Source organism: Caretta caretta, chromosome 6, assembly GCF_965140235.1.
Source record: "Caretta caretta isolate rCarCar2 chromosome 6, rCarCar1.hap1, whole genome shotgun sequence".
Taxonomy (NCBI): Eukaryota; Metazoa; Chordata; order Testudines; family Cheloniidae; genus Caretta; species Caretta caretta.
The window spans coordinates 86,272,901-86,294,736 of NC_134211.1; the positions used below are offsets into that span (position 1 = coordinate 86,272,901).

Sequence of the window (21,836 nt, forward strand, 5' to 3'; positions counted from 1 at the left end):
TTTGAATCTGTCCTGAGTAAGAGATGGTGTGCAGCTGCACATTGCCTCAGGAGCAGATCACACAGTTACTCCCTTCCCAGGGCAAAGTTATTTTATCTCTTTTACATGGCAAAGCTTTCTTGCCCCTATGGGCACAGGCAGCTACTCTGTCCAGCAAGTGGTGAGGTGGTTGGTGGTGTTAGGGATGTGGGGAGTGCTGGATGAGTAGCCTCTGCTCTCCTTCCTATCTCCAGTGTCACAATCTGAGCACAGCCAAACGAGCAGGGCAGTACGAGGAGCTTACTCTCCCTTAATCCTCTGCACAGGCAAGTAAGGGCTGTGCCACTCTAGCTCACGGTGATAATGACTTGAATAAATACTGAGGATAGCAAGCACTGTGGCCAGAACTAAACATTTGTAGAAGCAGGCCCTTAGTAACAACATTTTGTTTACCCTGTTATTCCCTGTTCCCCATTTGGTTTATCCACTATGTTTACCTACCTTATGTGTAGTTACATTGTCAAAGTGTATTGGAAAGAAATGCCTTCTTTAATACGAGCAAAACTGAAAAGCAGTAATAAGCACTGATAAAGACAGTGGCTGGAATACAGAAGAAAAAAAGACAGGTAGAATGACTCACATGCTTTGGCTACTAAAGCTGGTCACATTTACTTTTTAAAAAGTAATTGAAAATAAGGGGGATTGGTAAAAGGCATGCAGGTTGCGCAGCTGAAGAAACTGCACCCAAAATTGGCAAGGTCAGATCAGTGCTAGATGCAATAAAAGAGGTTCTATAAATACAATGAGAAGAACTGGCTAGCCAAGATATGGGATTTTTGGAATGGGTAGCTCACGTTGCATAAATCAAGCTAATGCCTTGCACAACACCCACTGTTTGAAGTTCCAATTAATTCTTATTTCAGAAAAAAAAAATCTCATGTGTCTTAATTACAAAACTTTGGACTTTATACACTTCAGGAGACTATAGAAAAATATAGTACTTGCCTTTAAAGGTCAGTCAGTTAAAAACATTCATTTGCATGACTTTTAAATTATTTATTGGTTCATGGAAGTACAAACATTGCCTAATTTAAAAAATCTGGCAGTAACAAAACATAATGAAATTTAGCCTATGAAACAATTAAAATGACATTTAAACAAAAAAATAAAACCAGGCCACAACATATCTTTTAACTTTATGGTATTTTAATTTTTTAGATTTACAAAGAAACGTGCAATGAGCTAAGCATAGTTTCATCTGCACCCCAAAACCAGTTTTTTGGGGTGTTCTCTGCCATTTTAAAAAATACACACGCAGGGCCAAATTTTCAACTGAACAGCACCAATTTACAGAAGCAGAAAATTCTAGCCCTTAGTCTTTTGCTGTTTGATCCGACCAATCCACAAATCAAATCTGCATTGAAACCAAGGAAAACCCTTAAAGACTGTACAAACTGGTAATTTATATTTTATTTATGTACACAGCTTCTTTTTTATGAGATGGGCCAGATGGGAAGTACTGTCACCATAGTATTTATTAGGCAGAAAAAAAATCAACTGCATACTACGGCATCTGGTCAAGATTTTGTGACCACATATTTCAACATATATTTCAATTATATCTGGCAGGATACCATTTTCTCTAAGATCTCAGCTCAGTGATTATTCAGTCAGAATAGCCTTATATGGCAAGACTATAAGGCCAGGAGATCACATGGTTTAACGATTAGAACAAAACAACTGGGGAGTTCAGATCAGTGTATCTAAACTTGGCTGACTTACCACGGGTGAAATTTGCTCCTGTGCAGAGCGCCAGCATAAGGCCCATGCACCATTTAAGTCCCACTTAAGTCTTCAGAATAGGTCCTACATAGCATTTAAGTGGTGCTTTTCATTGGCCGACTTCACAGAAGGGAATTTCTCCCTGGGTGAACTCAAATATTTTACTCTGGAATGAATCTTTCTCTGACTCCTCTTTATGATTTCTGTCGCTCACGCTGAGCGAACACTCTCATAATTTCTCTTTGGGCAGTTGCCTCCAGACTTGGGACTGACAGAGCAGCTCCTATATCATACATTTTTTCTGGGTTATTTGTTGATATCTGTTTATTTTAAGCCAAAATTGCTGACTGTGTCTATCAAACTGTCTTTTCTACACCTTCTTCTCTCAGCTTCTTCCCTCTTTAAGATGGTACTCATGGACAGATGACTGTGACAATGTGACCTCCTGCCTCCCTCCACGCCCCTGGAAAAATGGAATAATTACTTTACAGCTTAGGCATTTCATTTATTACTATAAAGAGCCTCTGTTACAGGGCAGTACATTTATTTTTTGTACATGCTGCTACTTCAGTTACTTTTTCGTACTCTATAAATTTGCTCCCTCCATATCCTCTTCCATACTTCAGTGCCATAGAACAACTGATAGTATTCATTGCCATCCCTCAGAAATAGCTTCTTCTTTGGGGCACTTAAACTGTTACTTCTTATGATCTGTCTACATTAGGGGATTTTTGCACTAGTGTAGTGCAAAAATCCCTAATGGAGACAGGCCAGTAGACTCATAGTTGAACAGAGCTCTGAGAAGAAACTATTTTTTTTTGGTCTGTTGGCAACCCGCCCATTCCCCTCCCTCCCCAAATCATTTTGGATTGACTCAACAGGAAAACATGTCAAAATTTCCAACAAATCGAAAAGTCAAGAACATTTTTGTTTCAGATCAAATTAAATGTTTTGTTTGACCCTTTGAGTCTGAGCTTTGACTTTAAAAAAAACCTGAAAGAAATTAAGAAACAAAAAAATCATCATTGTTTTGATTTTTCTCATAATCTTATTTTATCATTTTTAGATTTTTTTAAATGTTTCAGCAACCCTGAGTCTGAATTTTTCACCAAAAAAAGTGTCAGCTGAAAAAATTCACCCAGCTCTACTGTTGAAGACTCAGGATGAAATCCTGACTCAGCTGAAGTCAATATAAACCCCCTTGTTTATCCAATCATGTAAGATGGGACAAAGGCACCGAGGGGCAGACTTTAAGTCTTTGAGCCTTCAATGCCATTTTAAGGACCTGTCTACATTAGAGATATTTGTTCTTCAGTTACAACACGAATCTCTACTACAGATAGACCATAAGTGGAAACAGTTTAAGTGTTCCAAGGTAGCAACTCTTTGTGAGGAACAGCACCGAACAATACCAGTTGTTCTATGTCACAGCAGAGGAATTACAAAATAACATCTCCAACCTTACCAGGGAATACTAGAAGGGCAACACAAAATGTCCTTTTTCAAGCAAACAATAGATTGACAAGAACACATGCATGCTTGATGTTGGATGAAAGAAGCCCATACTATAGAAAGTGTTCATCCCGTAAAACAATAAATCCCACAATCTTGCCTGGGTCATTTTCAGCTTTTGTTATTAGCTTGTTTAAGGTCAAAAGAAGGATCAGGTGAAATTCATAAAGAAATTTCATTTTTCTGCCTCTGAAAATCACCTTTTGTTTCTGCCAAAATATTAGAGACGAATGTAATCACGGTGTTTCACTGATGGCAAGAATTTCTCTCATAGCTTTAGCTAGAACCCACTAGAAACTCCGCGCAACGCACTAGTAGATTAAAATCTTAATTTAGAACCTTTCCCTATACAGTGCTCAAATTCTACTTCTGCCCACAGGTTCAAACATTAACATTTGAAAACATCAGAAATATTCTGCTCTGACTCCAGACTGAGGTCAACACACTTTCAAAATTAGAAAAATTCTCTACATTTTCTTCTTGTTATCACCACATAACTGAGATCCCTAATCAGTTCTCTTGAGATAATACCACTATCAAGGTTTTCCCTTATTGTTTATCAGTTAAGCCCACCAAAGGACATGCAACAAAGAAGAAAACACTGGGTAGCAAAAGGCTATGGCAGCAGTATTAGGGATGTAAGTGTTATGGTCAGTTGTCTGTGATGTTGCTGATAGAAGAAAGACTGGGAGCAGATCTATTTTGAAAGTTATTGACTTTGTATTTCATATCAAGAACTAGAGATTTTGTAAAGTTGTTTTTGAAGGCAAGCTGCACCACAGGTGTCATAAATATAAAGGGAAGTGTAACCACCTTTCTGTATACAGAACTATAAAATCCCTCCCGGCCAGAGGCAAAACCCTTTCACCTGTAAAGGGTTAAGAAGCTAAGATAACCTTGCTGGCACCTGACCAAAATGACCAATGAGGAGACAAGTTACTTTCAAAGCTGGGGGGGGGGGAACAAAGGGTCTGTCTGTTTGTGTGATGCTTTTGCCGGGAACTGAACAGGAATGGAGTATTAGAACTTGTTAGTAAGTAATCTAGTTAGAAATGCGTTAGAATTCCTTTTGTTTAAATGGCTGGTAAATAAGCTGTGCTGAATGGAATGTATATTCCTGTTTTTGTGTCTTTTTGTAACTGAAGGTTTTGCCTAGATGGATTCTCTATGTTTTGAATCTGATTACCTGTAAGGTATTTACCATCCTGATTTTACAGAGGTGATTCTTTTACTTTAATTAAAATTCTTCTTTTAAGAACCTGATTGCTTTTTCATTGTTCTTAAGATCCAAGGGTTTGGGTCTGTGTTCACCTATGCAAATTGGTGAGGATTTTTATCAAGCCTTCTCTAGGAAAGGGGGTGTAGGGCTTGGGGGGATATTTTGGGGGGAAGACGTCTCCAAGTGGGCTCTTTCCCTGTTCTTTGTTTAACACGCTTGGTGGTGGCAGCATAGGATTCAAGGACAAGGCAAAGTTTGTACCTTGAGGAAATTTTAACTTAAGCTGGTAAGAATAAGCTTAGGGGGTCTTTCATGCAGTTTCCCACAACTGTACCCTAGAGTTCTGAGTGGGGAAGGAACCTTGACAACAGGTATGGTATATATGCTGAGTAAGGTAATTTACCACACATTTCCTTGCAAATGGCAATAATATCAGCATTAACTGAGTTATATTAATGGGATAAGTAGTCTTTGTGACTTTGAGAAATGATTGAAAGTACAATATTTATGTGACAAAAACTCTTGAACAACAAACATGTCTGAGTCTCGCTGCTGAAGAGAAACTCCACAAAGACATATATAAAAAAACTCATTATAAAGAATATTAGAAAGGGCTATTTACTTGAAATTTATGGTAGGTTATAAATTTGAGGGAAAAAGTCTACCTTTTTAATGTAACTTAATTGAAATGAATATTAGTTGTTCCTTTTCCAAATAAAAATAGAGCAGGGTGAAGGGTTTGTACCTCCAATAATATATTCAAGTTCATATAGTCTCTGTTACTTTACACCCCTGGACTGGACAAAACTACCCAATGACAGAAGAGTTAAAAAAAGGCTCAAAGTTGGCTAAATAGGAAACATTTTATTCACTTAGTCCCTGAACCTCCAGAGACTCACACACATGCTTAATTTTACACACTGTGAGTTGTCCCACTAAAGTCAAGAAAGACTTCCATTGACTTCAGTAGGCTTTGGATCAGACCCAAAAGACATCAAGCCTCCAGTCCTGCATTCATATCACACCCAAATGCCCACTGAATTCAAAATACTGAATTACTGGTGATTTATACCTGATTTATGCTTTTTTTTAAACAACTAGATGAAGGGATTATACATTTTTCATTTTTCTTTCAGAAGGGATAAAGAATAACATACACACAAATCAGGAAAAACCAGAAATCCTAATTATTTTAGCAAACTTTTGAATGTTTTTTAAAATGTCACATGTCTGATAGGTGTGATGCACAGCAGTTCTTCACCAGGAATCAAAAAGTAACAGAAAGCAACATAATCACTGCAGACGGATTTGCAGACTTCTATCTCACAAACTTAATGGAAACATTTGTAAAGATTTCTTCACTTAGTGATTGAAAACATTAGTTCTGCTACTCTGTACTTATGTAAAAGCACAATTCTATTTAATCCATAGTAAAGTCAAGTACTGAAAATCCATACAGTATAAAATCAGGTTTCTACTGTATTTTCAAAGTTCTTGGGAGTAAGCCTGCAAACTGTATAAAACTGGGATTTGGCTAATTTGAGTCCCCTCTATTAAAGGTAAGCATCAATCATTCAGAGGTCCTGTTGCTAATGTACTTAACTTTAAACTTGTGAGTAATCCCACTGAACTCACTGGCATCAGTGAGACTGCTCATGTATTGAAAGTTAAGCACATGCTTAAGAGATCTGTTGGATTGGGGTGAGGAACCCTAGAAAAGATCTTAGATGCTCCACAGAACCAAGAAGTTGCTCCTGTGGAGCATTAGTTAGGGCAACTGCTGGGAAGCTAATCCACCTTGGCTAACTTGAAATGCCAGATAATCAGAGTTCAGGAATTGGTGCTGCACTGGATTGGTGTTATTATATATTAAATAGAGAGGATTTTAATGACATAGGTTCTAGGCCAAATCAGTATTACACTATTGAATTCAGTGAGTCCATATTGGTGTAACAAAGAGCATAATTAAGCATCCTGCATCTAAATGATGTGTAAGGCATTTCAGATTGTGTTTATTATGTCAAATAAAATGTTTGCCAAATTCTGACCACAGGAGAAAGGGTTAATTTAAAAGCAGTGTTCCAATGTCTGGAAAGCTGGGTGATTAGAAACAGCCACATAAAATTGACAAATATAACATATGTATTCTTACCCTTCGGTCCGGAAAATAGTCCTAAAACTGTCCCCCAAGCTCTTGTAACTGGTTGGATCAGTTTTCCCTCTTTGAATTTGGAACCTAAAAAATACAATTTATAACAGCATGTGAAGTTAAGGATTTTAAAAGCCACTTTCAGCTTTCCAATTTCTATATAAAAGGGATTTTAAGGTTTATTGATATATCTTATTCATTATTATAGACTGTTCCTGATATATATTCTTATTAACGCTACTTTCATAGGAGTTATTAAACAAAGGAGAAATACAGTTTTAAAAGTAACTTTTTAGTAGTTCATAGTATTCAGATAGCCAACACTTTTACAATTTACACCTCTTTCTTGTTGTGTAAAAAATAAACTGCTAATCATGGACTTGATCCAAAGTCCATGGAAGTTCATAGGAGTCTTTCAATGGTCTTTGAATCAGACCCTGTTTTCAGAAATCTGAAGTAGCATATTGTAATGCATTTTACCACTGTGAAATGAACCTACCATACAATTTCTTATTTTTAGTGTCTGATCCAACTCCAACTAAAATCATCAGGAGATTCTATTGGAAGTTAGATCAGGCGCCTAACAGTCACTTTCGGACATCTAACACAGAGGCGAACAATATAAAATGCAGCTATCAATACTTTAATTAAGTCACCTTTCTTCTGCTCATATTTTGACACATAATGAGCATTCAGCAGCAGGCTGACAATGCTTGCAGCACATCAGCCTTAAGAAAAACAACAAGATTATGATTTAAGACTGCAAACATACATGCCAGTATTTATAAACTCTGGATAAAGGTGGTCAGCATAACTCACTGTGTTAATCTACTGAGTGCTCCAAATGGGGGTACACCTAACTTCTCAAAGTGCCAATAGAGAAAAGGAAAAAGAGGCTAGAGCGTACATTCCCCATCCCCTCCACCTTTTGTTTTAAAAGTGTGTATGCGGGGTGGGGGTTGGGGGGATCATGACATCTTTTTCCAGTTTGAGCCTTGGATATACTGTGCTTTTGTTCACAGTTTGATTACACTTAGAAGTCTTTGGCTACATCCTACACAATAAGGGGACTTTGTAGAAAAAATTATCATCTAAAACCAAAATGTGTAGTCTTTCATTATATCTCATTTTTAAAACTGTAGAGCTACAAAGATGCTCACTTGAGTAGCCTAGCCAAGTTCCACATCAAGGGAACTTCAAACAGAGTTGGAAGAACATAATTTCTTTTTAGATTTTTTCAATTACTATCCAGCATCCAAAACAACACAAACACAAATGTTAGTAATCTCAGTTCAGAATAGCATTGTTTGAGGCCATCTACAGACTGCCATTATAACTCATGTAACATCAGCCCTGTGCATTAAATAACGCCTGCTTCAAAGAATCATTCAGACATTAATTATTATAATCAAATACTGCTGGAAGTCCTAAGCAAAAGATAAAACAAGCATGTTTACCTTTTTATTTATGTTCTTCACACATAGCATACAGTGTTTTAGTGTTTTAGACAGAAAACATACAAATATGGCTTCTTAGTCTGATTAGACACCATCAGCTTCAAATAATACCACCAACTAGTACAATTTTAGTTAAATGATATTAAACAGCAATTTTCTCTTCCATCTCAACTGGATTCAGCAGGATCAAAAAAGGTTTTCACATTTTAGCAAAAGGCATTCTTAGTTTTGCCTATCAGTGTTTCCTAAGCTGTTTGCACTAACAAATCTAAGCATTTTCTTCACTCTGGGAGACAAATTTCCAGTGATGTAATATAATTCTTTGGGCAATTATGAAGGCAAACCCACATCTTTTTTGAATGCATTTAGAAGGAAATGTTGGATCGCTCCATAGTCCTAAGAAAAGCAGTTCAGGCACATGTGGGATCTCCATCTGAGGTAACCTCTTTTATTAGTGAGAGAACTTGCTGCCAAGTTGGCAAAGCAGAGACTGCTGTTCTAGAGGTTTACACTCATGTGAGAGTTGATGCATAACATTTTGTCTGAAAAGAACCCTTGGGAAGGTTAATAGCTGAAAATGCCTCAATGGCATCGCACAAAGTCCAACAGTAATAACAGCAACGGAATGTTGTAAGTTGTTACATTACACTAGCCAAGAAATCAAGACTGAAAAAAAAATCTTAGCACACACACACATGTAGGATTTATACTAATATTAGTATGTTTAAGCCTTGATCATTTATACCTCAAAGTTTAAATTCAAAAGTGATGGGCTCCATTTGTTGTAAAAAGAAACCTTGTAAAAATTCACTAGTAATTGAAAGAAATTGTGGACTAGTATTTACATAGAAAGACTGTCCTAAACCATAAAACTTTTTTCAGAAGTTTTAAGACTTTCGTCCTAAGCAGAAATTTAGAATAAAGGTGATTGTTTCTAAAATACTCTTGGAAAAACGTAGGCCCCTATCCTGTAAATACCTATGCATGTGCTACCTGTACACATTCACATTATTTAACAAGACTACTCATGTGCATAATTTTAAGCACATGCATAAATATTTGCTGGATTGGGGCCTTAATCCTGGGCTACCCCAACAGAGATAATATATATTAAAATTATTTTACTTTAGCTTTGTCCTATAGCCACATACAACTGTCCTGTATATTTCTTAATTCTTAATATTTCTGCTCATAAAATGCAGAAACAGAATAAACACTTTAATAAAATAATAGTTAATTTATTTGTATCAGTTTATGGGGTAAAAGGATAACTTCTTACTAAAAATGTTAAATAATATTTTTTACATTTATTTCAATTTCTTTTTTAAAGGGAGAGAAGATCTTAGTATTAAGTGAGTCCATTTGTAACACTGACACAAACAACATATTCCTTCCTTTAGGGTTTTTGGATTAATTCCTTCCCTAGTAAATCTTTTTAATAGCTTTAACAGCAATCCTAAAATATATGCCAATTATGTGCTCTAATGTAGATCTGTGAACTGGGTTATTTGGTTTGGAATGGCTTGCCTCAATAAAATAAGGTTTAACTTTTTAATGTACTAGCTAACTGATCACCAGTACTTGTTAGAAGAAGCTAGAGGAAGAACTGACAAGATGTTTATTTGTTTTGCTGGGGGGAGGAGCAGCAGCCACAGCAGCACCCTGTAGTTGTACTAGTAATAATAAAGAAGGGTGAAAGCATTCACTTCGAAAACAACCTGGTCTGTTTTACATTATTCACTAGGGGATTGAGCACAACCTGGAGACACACAATGCTTTTTTTCTGCTTCAAATCTATTTCTCTCTGAAAACAGTATTCACTAAATGCTTATATTCAAGTGAATTTCTTGCACTTTGGAAACCGGAAGACTGTGTCTTATACATTATTGGCTTGTTAGAATTACAGAAGCTAACCTGCCTGACTAAATAGAAAGGAGCACACATTTCTGGTCTGGTTAAGATTCCGAAGTCTAAAAAGCAAAACCTGCAACTAAACATTTTTCAGAGTCAGAGTGAAAGGACGCTAACAAGATAAGGCCACAGTCCTTTTCTAGGGCTCCATATGGGCACCTGGATCTGCCCATGCAGAGCCCTTTGAAGCACCCGGGTTAAGAGTGCATTAACAACGTTGCCACACAACAAGAAGCAATAGACAGTGGATGCTGCGACAAGGTGCAAGTTTATTGAACGTATCACTAGAAAAAGGTTCAAACAACTGACATTTTCCTCAACTGTAACCTCTTCTCCACCAGCTTTGCTGATTCTCTAGTCTGTTCAAAATGCTGCAGCAATAATTATCCCCCTCTCCCTCCTAAGTCTACCACAAAGGCTTCGTGATGTTTGTAAGAGGAGGCAGTAGCCACTGTCCTCAATCCACCCCAGAAGATTACATAAGAGGAGGGATTCCCAAGCTAGTTGAGGACAAGAGCCTGAAAAGGGAAAGGAAAGGACGGGTCCAGGAACGGTTATGGTTTCAGGTGGAAACCATGTAAAAATAGCCATTTTAAATGCTTTTCTTTTTGAGATTTTTGGTGTTTATTCAAAACCTAAACTCCAAGTTGTAAACCTCTGTGATCCAAAATCAAAGAAGCTATGATTAAATGACCCATATTTGTGCAGCTGTACAACTGCTATTTGTAGGACAAATAATCCCAGGTCCTTCTCACCTGGACATCATGAAAGGGGTAATCTTTATGGACAGAAACTGCCCTTGAATGACTCCTCTAATGTCTTTTGCTTCATCACTCCATGAACCCCCTGGGGAATTAAATCCAGATAGACTGCATGGAAATGCTTGCATAGGTATTGTAAGCAGTTGATCAGGAATTTGTCTAATCATCTCTCTGCCAACAAGTTCCTCAGATCCATAATCCACATGTCTCACAGTTAGGTTGTTACCTTTTATGCTGCTAACTTTTGCTCTGTAAAGTTTTCCATCTTCACTATACTTTGCCATGCAAATATCACCACTTCTAATACTAGATTTGTTAGGCACAAATAAACTCCTCTTCAACACAAAGGATGCCCGTTTTCTTTTGCCATCTGTGCCAGCCATTTCCCATTAGTAATCATTGTACCATTCTGTGAAGCAGTTTCTGTGCAAAACCCTCTTACGTAGAGTGATCATATGTCCCTGAAAATCACACATCTGTTTCCACGGTCTGTCCCACTGTCCTTGCTGTTTTTACAAAATCCAGTGTTTTCTCCCAGTTTTTGTAAACTCCCGCAGTCCCCATATGCTTCCCAGTGACCCCTCCCTCTGCAAAAGTTTGCAAGCCAGTTTTACCCTGAATGCAGTGAAATCCACAGGATGGTGGGGAAAGAGAGGCTGAGGTGAGAGCCAGACACCTGGGAAAGAATTATCCGTAGAAACTCAGCACCCTCTCCATCTACTGCCCCATCGCCAGCTGTTGGAGATATTTGCCACAAGCTTTTCAATCAATGTTAAAAATACTATCATTTCCTTATTGTCAAAAAGGGGTAAATCAGTATTTGATATCTGTATTTAAATATACTGTCAGCAACGAAACCTTGTCCACACAGCACAGACTCATGGAGTCAATCCTGGCTCCATTCAACTCAATAGAACAGGGGTGGCCAACCTGAGCCTGAGAAGGAGCCAGAATTACCAACGTACATTGCCAAAGAGCTGCAGTAATATGTCAGCAGCCCCGCAGCAGCTCCCCCCACCTGCTCCCAGCTTCTCCCACCCACTAGCAGCCCTGCTGATCAGCACCTCCTCCTCCCTCCCCACACATCCCAATCAGCTGTTTGGTGGCATGCAGGAGGCTCTGGGGGCAGGGGGGAGGAGTGAAGGCACGGCAGGCTCAGGGGAAGGGGTGGGAAGGGGTGGAGTGGGGGGAGGGCCCGTGGCAGAGCCAGGAGTTGAGCAGTGAGCACCCCTGGTACATTGGAAAGTTGGCACCTGTAGCTCCAGCCCTAGAGTCGGTGCCTATACAAGGAGCCGCATGTTAACTTCTGAAGAGTCGCATGTGGCTCCGGAGCCACAGGTTGGTCACTCCTGCAATAGAAGTTTTGCCCATTGTCTTCAATGGGGCCAGGATTTCACCCATGAATTCCAGAGATTCTTGGTGCTCAGTACTGTGCTGCCAATGTACCAGTTCTGCTGCTGAGAAGATCAAAGGGAAAGAAAAAATGGGTGCTTTCTCTCTCGCAAGAAAAAAATAGCATTTGGACCATATTCATGATCTTTGTTAATAGGTGAGTCTTCTGTCTCCCCTTTAACTTACACACCCTTATTACGTCTAACTGAGATGACAGCTGCACCGTGCAATTTTAAGATGTGAATCAAATCCTTGATATTTCCTTCCCTGACTGCAAAGTATGAAGGAGGGAAAGCATTTATATGCATACTGTAAATGTATAACTTTGGGTACTCAGTCAATTTAGATGATAGATGGAAAATTGTTCAGCATAGTAACAAAAGCAAATTAAATCTTCTGTGCAATGTAAATTCTAAAAAAGCTTTTAAACATGTATAGCTTTCTGAAATGTAAGGTCAACAGCTAGAACTTATACTTTAATTAATTTCCTGTGATTCCAGACATACCTCATTGCAGTTGCTCCTATAAGCATAACTAGATTTGAAAATTGATAGTCTGAGGCTATATTTTTAGCAGTTTACATGCTTATATTCAAATATAACTAGATCACAATTTAAACAGCTATCAAATTTGTTAACTTAAACATTTACTCTGGTGCCATTTGTTAGGGCTGTATATGAATGCAGATTTGCACAGCTACTATAAATGCTGTATATGGCATTACTAGTGCTTAAATTTCATGTGAAACCCGATATTATAAAATGGACCTTGATAAGGTAGTTTATTCTACTATTTGGCACAAATTCTTCAGGTTGTTTATATTACTTATGGGATAATAACTAAATTGAGAGTATAATTCTGCCGTTTATTTTAACAGTAAATCCTTCTAGTCACACAAGCTGTTGAACAAATGAACATTACGTTTCAGAACAAAAACCTAATTATTTTAAGCCATAGATATAAGTTATGCAATATATGTGGTTATATTTTAAGTATTATAGGACTGCATTGACGATATTTTAAGTACAAGGCCATAAAGAAACATAGCAGAACAGTAACATTATAAAAACAGGCAAGGGGCAGAATTTTTTTTAAAACCATTTTGCATTTTAGACCTATATTTAGTTTTTACTCTCTACAGAGCTATCTCAGTTTTCTCTACTGTAAATTACTTGCTTCACAAATGATAAATCATTAGTACAGATAGACAAATACTACAAAAAAGTGTATTCCAACATTCATTTCAATAAAAACTTCATTCACTTTGATGGGATTCATAATCCTTCTTATTTACTTTCTGTGACATTTGGAGGAGCAAATATTTGTTTTTGGAAAGGCAAAATTTTTCAGTTATGTATACAAATATGTATTTGTATGAATATTCACAATGGACATACTTGTATAGCTATCTTGAAAGCTGTATGTGGGTTTGGGAATCCCCTAATTTGGAAGATGAATTCTATGCAGATTAGGTGACCAACCACAGAGTGTGAATAGCAAGTTACAAATACAGTAGTGAAAACTCGTAGTAGAGTTCACAACCAATTCACAGATGGAAGTATTTTCTTGTCAATGAATAATTTCAAATAATGAACAAATCCTGAAAAAGCAAAGTCTGTTCAGAGATAAATTAGCTCCTATTTCTATCTAATAATATGTAGTTCCCTGTGAATAGTTCACCCAGTTCCAGTCATGAGAGTGAGATTACAGAACATTTTCTTTATGCACAATAAATTGATCCCACTTCATTGTAACCTTTTTGTATTATTACACTTTTTGGAGATTTTGTCGCACATCAGTTGCTCAACAGCTTGAGTGGTATTGCATGGTAGCTATCACCAACTGGTGTGCATGGGTTTTTTATCTGGGCAGGGAGGAGGACTGGATGTGAAGATATGTACTAGGGGTAAGGCCAGTGAGACGAAGGAAAAGTAGCAGTCATATTCTTGGGTAAAGGGTATTGTAAAAGTTAGGTGAATTACAAACAACTTAAAAGAGAGCACTGCCCCATATGGTGTCGGGGGCAGAGGGGAGGACAGAAGAAGTCAGGCTGAGGAGTAGCAGCAGACTTAATGCTTTTGTTTTTTGTTTTTTCCTTTGACTGGTAGTAACTACATGACCTGGCAAAAAGGTTTACAAATGTAAGTCACAACACTCAGCTCCAGGTCAAATCTTCTCATGTTCAAAAAAAAATGGACAGTGATAGGTGGCATGGATCCGGCAGAATTCTGGATGGTAAAAAATGGAGGAAGGGGCAGGAGGATTGCCTCAGACCTAGCAGGAGTGGAAAGATTCTTCCTGGAAAACAGGCAGGATGATCTAATTAAAGCCCAGGACTGGGACTCAAGAGGTTCTATTCCAGCCTCTGCCATGGACTTCCTGTGTAGCCTTAGGCAAGCCAATCAATGTGTCTTGATTTACCCATTTGCAAAGCACACATAATGCTTTCTTTCCACACAGGAGTGTACTGTGGCCTGATAAGAACTCTGAGAGATCCACGTGGAAGGTACTAAAGACATGTAAACTATAAATCAAACAATACAAGTAAACATTTGCCATTATTACATTCTCTTGCTGGGACCTGACTGAAAAGCACAGTGGTCAGTCCCAATGAAGAAAACAAGTTAAGAGGCTGAAGAAGAAGAAGACCCAGTTCCTGTAAAGTGCAAAAAATTAACAATATATCAGGATAAAACCAAGCACAATTAGGTCTCCTCCGAAGTAACAAAATAAGGTTTAGAACTTGTATTCTATTACTAGAGCATGCTGTAGAGACTTGACATACCATCAGCAGGTTTCACTGAACTACTGTATATTGTATGTTTTGCATATACATGTTTGAGTATGTGCTTGCATATTCAAGGAAAAGAACATTTAAAGACATCTGAATCTGCCCTGGGATGTGTGTGGAGTTTGTCAAACCACAAACCTTGGTTCAGATTTCAAAACAAGGGCACAGAGTTTACTCTTTTATTTTCAGACTATAAGAGAACTCTGAAACCAATGCCCAACAATCACTCTGCACGGTGTTCATCAGTAAAGGAGGCAGCTTATTGTGTTGTTGTATATTGCACAGGAATTTTTAGCTTTATGGCTGCGTGGGAGTGCTCCATCAGTAAACTACTCATCACTTTGACAGATGAACTAGCTCAAAGGCAACATAATAACCAGCCCAAACAGTCTCCCATCCTGCATCGAAATTCTAACTCTAACTTGCGCATACAATTTAAAAACAAAAAATTTTGTCTGGGAGAAATTCATCTCTGCGCAGAAGCAGAAAAGGCCTCTGCACCACCAAACTCCTTTTCTGAAGTTTTAAGTGGCTCAGCGGTGCGTGGAGTTGGCTCTCTGCATAGGGGTGAATTTCACACTTTGTAATTAGGTGCAATAATCTTATTCAGGAAGGTTCCTCATCCCTTTTATATTCCCCATTCATTTTAAAAACGCCTTTCCTTTATTCTTTGTGTTCCAGCTGAGAAGTCTTTTAGTCAGTGAAAAATCCAGGTGGGAGAAGGAAACCAGCACCGACATTTCTTGTCCATATTATGATAAATCAGATCAATTACTTTGCTCTTGTCCCTTCCCAGTTGAAGGGACATGAGAAGACGCTTGTTACAAACAAATCTTCTGACAACCTGAGATAGGTGAGGAGCAGAATTCATTCTGAAGTTCTCTTGGGCAACATCATGGTAATTTAAGTTATTTTATTTACTGCTCCAATACTACATGGATAAGGGCTCTAAAAATACCTCCGATACAGAGACAAATTTACAAATCCAAGTCTTCTCCTAGATGTTACCCTATCATAACCCTGATTCATTAAAAAACAAAACAACAATATGAGATCACCAGGAGACAAAAAAGTGCAATGACCTTCTGTTAGGATTGAAGCTCTGAGGAATTATTAAGTCTTTTTTCTCCACACACTAATGTGACTTCTCCTTTATGTTGCACAATGCAAGACAAAACATACAGTAGCTTAAAAGGTAGAACCAAGAACTTTGTTCAAAAATAATTACAAAGCACTTAGAATATTTGGCAAAAACAGAGATGCATGAATTAAACCTGCCTAGGAGCAGGTCTAACTTGCCCATGGAACAGTTCCATGGAAATGTGCTATAGTAATTATGCTGAGGGCTAACAAAAGAAATAATTATAGCAGTCTCACCAGTTCATGACTCTCAAATATTTTATCATCTTCCTGAGAAAGAAATACAGCACAAGCCTCATTCAAACCATACATGTTTTTAATAATCTCATTCAGGAACTGCATTTTTCAAAACTAAATAACTCAAAGTTACCACTATTTTATTCCACATCAAAAACGGGCCAGAAAAATATCAAGCAAACTGCTAGCTGTGATGTTGTGCAAGTACGTTTTTAATTTTGAGGAATGAAATGAGAACATTGCTCAGTACTCAGTCAGTGCTGGTTATACAGTAGAAAAGATACCATATTACAATCTTGAACCTGCAAGCATTTGAGCAAAGAATCTACTGATTTCTATGAAGAATAGAACTACTGCTTATTTCCAAGTTCTGTACTGCACTTACAAAGAAAAGCTAACCTCTTATGCTAATTTCCTTCTTTGCAAAGAAAAACATTTAGGGTATGTCTACACTATGAAATTAAGTCGAATTTATAGAAGTCGGTTTTTTAGAAATTGGTTTTATATATTCGAGTGTGTGTGTCCCCACAGAAAATGCTTAAGTGCATTAAGTGCATTAACTCGGCGGAGTGCTTCCACAGTACTGAGGCAAGCGTCGACTTCCGGAGTGTTGCACTGTGGGTAGCTATCCCACAGTTCCCGCAGTCTCCGCTGCCCATTGGAATTCTGGGTTGAGATCCCAATGCCTGATGGGGCTAAAACATTGTCGCGGGTGGTTCTGGGTACATATCGTCAGGCCCCTGTTCCCTCCCTCCCTCCGTGAAAGCAAGGGCAGACAATCGTTTCGCACCTTTTTTCCTGAGTTACCTGTGCAGACACCATACCATGGCAAGCATGGAGCCCGCTCAGCTCACTGTCACCGTATGTCTCCTGGGTGCTGGCAGATGTGGTACTGCATTGCTACACAGTAGCAGCAACCCATTGCCTTGTGGTAGCAGACGGTGCAATAGGACTGGTAGCCGTCATCGTCATGTCCGAGGTGCTCCTGATCGCCTCTGTGAGGTCGATCAGGAGCGCCTGGGCAGACATGGGTGCAGGGACTAAATCTGGAGTGACTTGATCAGGTCATTCTCTTTAGTCCTGCAGTCAGTCCTATTGAACCATCTTATGGTGAGCAGGCAGGTGATACGGATTGCTAGTGGTCCTATTGCATCATCTTCTGCCGGGCAGGCAAGAGATGAGGATGGTTAGCAGTCCTATTGTACCATCTTCTGCCGAGCAGTTATGAGATGTGGATGGCATGCAGTCCTTCTGCACCATCTGCTGCCAGCTAAAGATGTAAAAGATAGATGGAGTGTATCAAAACAAGAAATAGACTAGATTTGTTTTGTACTCATTTGCAACCCCCCCCTCGCCCCCTGTCTAGGGGACTCATTCCTCTAGGTCACACTGCAGTCACTCACAGAGAAGGTGCAGCGAGGTAAATCTAGCCATGTATCAATCAGAGGCCAGACTAACCTCCTTGTTCCAATAAGAACAATAACTTAGGTGCACCATTTCTTATTGGAACCCTCCGTGAAGTCCTGCCTGAAATACTCCTTGATTTAAAGCCACCCCCTTTGTTGATTTTAACTCCCTGTAAGCCAAGCCTGTAAGCCGTGTCGTCAGTCGCCCCTCCCTGCGTCAGAGCAACGGCAAACAATCGTGCATCTGAGTTGAGAGTGCTGTCCAGAGCAGTCACAATGGAGCACTCTGGGATAGCTCCCGGAGGCCCATACCGTCAAATTGTGTCCACAGTACCCCAAATTCGACCCGGCAAGGGCGATTTAAGCGCTAATCCACTTGTTAGGGGTGGAGTAAGGAAATCGATTTTAAGAGCCCTTTAAGTCGAAATAAAGGGCTTCATTGTGTGGACGGGTGCAGGTTTACATCGATTTAACGCTGCTAAATTCGACCTAAAGTCCTAGTGTAGACCAGGGCTTAGAGTAATGAACAGAGGTAGTGTCAGCCCACTCAAAATGAAGGGTACAGATCTAGCTTTTGTCAAATTAACTCACAGCCTTGGGGTGCTTTTTGGCTCTTTGTTGTTCCTGGGTTCCCTGATATAAGCGGGGGGCCTTCAACAGCTTACCTGTCCAGGAAGCATCAACCATTACTTTCAGATGTGAACCTGAAAACTGTCCACAACTTGATTACCCTTTAGAAACTATTATAATGTTCTACCCCTGAAGTCCACCCAGATGCTCTAGACAGCGCAGATGAGGGAGGCTGAATATAGAGGCAGGTGGCCGAGGCAACTGCCTCGGGTGCCAGGCTTGCGGGGTGATGAATTCGCAGATTTATAGATCCTAGCTGCAAATGTATTGTCTTATATGACAGGGATAAACCATGCATGCAAATAGTACATCAAAGTTGTGAAATGGGCTACAAATGCAATAAAAAATAAGGTATTCTAAAGGTTATTCACAGAGGTTAGGGATCTATTTCAGGAGTAGCTGAGGTTCTGTGGCCTGCAATGTGAAGGAAGTCAGACTGTATGATCACGATGGTCCCTTCTGACCTTGAAGTCTATGAGTCATGGCAGGTAAGATCAAGTGGGAAGCACTTGTTGTAAGAACCCTAGTCGTATTGGTTCCAGGATATCACAGAGATAAGGTGACTGAGGTAATATCTTTTATTGGACCAACTTCTGTTGGCCAAAGAGATAAGCTTTCAAGCTGCACAGTACTCTTCTTCAGGTCTTTACTAACCTAAAGATTATGTTGACACTATTGGTTGCTTCAATACATAAATAAACAAATAAATAAATAAATAAAATCAAAGCTATCCTCAGTTATTCTGAAAAGCCTGCTACCAACAAAGGCTGGTCTACTTGTAGGTGTCTAAAATAAAGCACACCTTTGATGAACCACTAGACTGCTGGCAAGTTATTCTAGTGTTCATACTGCTAATTATTTGCTAGTACATTCAAGCAGGAGATTCACTATGAAATTATCTCTAATATTAGATCAGTCAAAATATTAAATTATGTATCTCTAGTAAATCCTAATTAAGGTTTATATCCAGCAAGGAAAGGTTTCAGATTTATTTTAATTCTTACAAAAAGGGCTATGTATTTCTGAATCTTTTTCTTTATGAGGTTTCAATTTCCCTTTTGGTAATCACACAGCACCTTTCCATCTGACTCGGAGAACAGGAAAATGGCTGCTAGTCGATGGTTTTCTGGCAAGAGATTTTTTAAACTGCTATTGAATGAGAAATTAAGATCCCTTTTCAGTTTTCATTAACATTCTGAGTTCTTTTGTGAGATCAACCCCTCTACCCCCTGGTGCATTACTATATTTTTTCATATTGCAATGAATCGGCAAAGAAGAAGTTGTACACCACAACACAGCACACATTAAATTCACTCCCTACTGCCAATGCGGTATAGTCACATGAAGATTTTTTTCCCCTGCAAAAGAAAAGAAATAAGTCAAGACATTTTAAAATATGAAAGCAATATAAAATATGAAATGCATTTTAAGTGAAAAATTGCCAAGAGCAAGCTGCAGTAAGTAAAGTACTGTACGTAATGTTAGTTTGAGTATTCACCCTGCTTTCAAAAGCTGTACTGAAAAATATATTTCAAAGGGGGGACAGGTTTCAGAGTAACAGCCGTGTTAGTCTGTATTCACAAAAAGAAAAGGAGTACTTGTGGCACCTTAGAGACTAACCAATTTATTTGAGCATAAGCTTTCGTGAGCTACAGCTCACTTCATCGGGGGGACAGTATCATTAAAGTGTCGTGGTTGAGATTTTCAAAGCAGCAGAGGGGATTTAGCCACATACTGAAATGAGTCACTAAATCCCATGCATAGCTTCACAAATCTTAACCTGAGTGTCTATTGTTATCAAGAGACAAACCATTTTAAGTGACATACAGTATTTTACATAACTTATATGTTGCTGAGAGCAGTGGTTCTCAAACTAGGGCTGCCGCTTGTTCAGGGAAAGCCCGGTTTGCTTACCTGCCGCGTCTGCAGGTTTGGCCCGTCGTGGCTCCCACTGGCCGCGGTTCGCCGTTCCAGGCCAATGGGAGCTGGGGGAAGTGGCGCAGGCCGAGGGATGTGCTGGCCACCCTTCCTGCATCCCCCATTGGCCTAGAGCGGCGAACCGCAGCCAGTGGGAACCGCGATCGGCCAAACCTGTGGACGCGGCAGGTAAACAAACCGGCCCAGCCTGCCAGGGGCTTTTCCTGAACAACGGTGGCCCTAGTTTGAGAACCGCTGGCCTAGAGTAATCATGTTTATATGAAGATATTCGCTCTCTCCATAGAAAAATTACCTTTGTTTTTTATTATTAGCTGTAGATAGTTGAACCACCAAAGACACAATTAAAATAAAATTATAACTCTGAAACGAATCCCCTAAAGCAAGGAAATTTACCATTAAAGCCTGAAATTCTATTCTCACCCACCCAGCTGTGCCCCACTATTACAACTTATATGGTATTCGTTATCAGTTTGTGCTTAGCAGACGCACAATTCTTACCATACAGTAGGGCATAACAAGGCAAGTTAAGGGTAAAGTTTCAGGTGAAACTCAATGCCTTCCTTTGCTGTGGTGAATTTAAGTCAAACTACTAACAATATCTAAACAGTTTTAAAGGTTCTCTTATATATAATTTTACTCTACTTTTTTAAAAAAACCTCTAAGGCATTTTATTAGAATTGAAACAACAGATTGCCTGTCTGTTTTAGAATGGATAGATGTGTAGCCACATTTTAAGGGAATTTTTGATGCAACAGATTAAATTTTCTCCTACAAAGCCACTAAACAAACCTCTGACATCATACATGATAATATCACATTAATCCATAGCATGAAGACATTACAGTGTTAATGTAGATGGGTACTAAGAAATATAGTGGGGAAAAGATACTGTGCCAGAGCAGTGGCCAGCTACTTTTAGACTTCAGTAGCCCTGCTTGTATTGAGTTTTTTCAAAATTTCCCTTTTCCCGCCCCTCACAAAAAACCCCACTCAAGATAATCCAGTCCAGGTTGCACAGAAAATTGCAGTTTTAGTACCAAATGGCCAGAAAATTGCAGTTTTAGTACCAAAAACTGTTTGAATCACAGTTGCTAAAAAGGTGTCAGGGTATTATTTTTTCCACAAACAGAACTTAAAAAACCTCACCAAAATGGAATTTTTTGTTATTTGTAAATACATTTTGAAAACTATCAAAGTTCAGCCTTTAATGTTTTTTTACAGCCAAGTTATAAACTCCTGAAAACAGGACTTAATATCGTAATGGAAACACTAACAGACCCCTGACAACAGCAGAGCTAGCCTGCACCTCTATAACACAACACACTTTCCCAGCTGAAAAAACTAGCCAGTTGCCCAGGATAGTGTTGAAAAAGGAGCCCTGTTATTTTAGGAGAGACAGTTACTTGAGAATTGGCACAAAATGGTGAAAATTAAAAAGGAAGGGTTTTTTTCCCCCTAGTCAACCTAACTACTCCATAAAGTAATGCACAAATCATTCATTATAATGAGTCATAACAATGATTTGTGATCTT

The 21,836-nt window shown here is 38.8% G+C and overlaps 1 protein-coding gene and 1 long non-coding RNA gene across 10 annotated transcripts in view; one reads left to right on the forward strand and one right to left on the reverse strand.

Moving 5' to 3' along the window:
- SLC25A21 (solute carrier family 25 member 21) overlaps positions 1-21,836 on the reverse strand; it is a 397,333-nt gene that overhangs the window by 73,448 nt on the left and 302,049 nt on the right. For 7 of the 9 annotated variants that reach the window (XR_007357307.2, XM_048855137.2, XM_048855144.2 and 4 more), the window contains one exon: positions 6,645-6,728. The exons of the other annotated variants lie outside the window; for them this stretch is intronic. Coding sequence is in view for 6 of the 7 variants with exons in the window: in XM_048855137.2 (XP_048711094.1) it covers positions 6,645-6,728 (84 nt within the window). In the remaining variant the exon portion in view is untranslated. The remainder of the gene's footprint in view (positions 1-6,644; positions 6,729-21,836) is intronic. 9 annotated transcript variants of the gene reach the window in all.
- Positions 12,007-21,836, forward strand: part of LOC142072558 (uncharacterized) — a 33,591-nt gene continuing 23,761 nt past the window's right edge. Inside the window, exon 1 of the long non-coding RNA XR_012668997.1 lies at positions 12,007-12,319. This is a non-coding gene — a long non-coding RNA (uncharacterized LOC142072558). The remainder of the gene's footprint in view (positions 12,320-21,836) is intronic.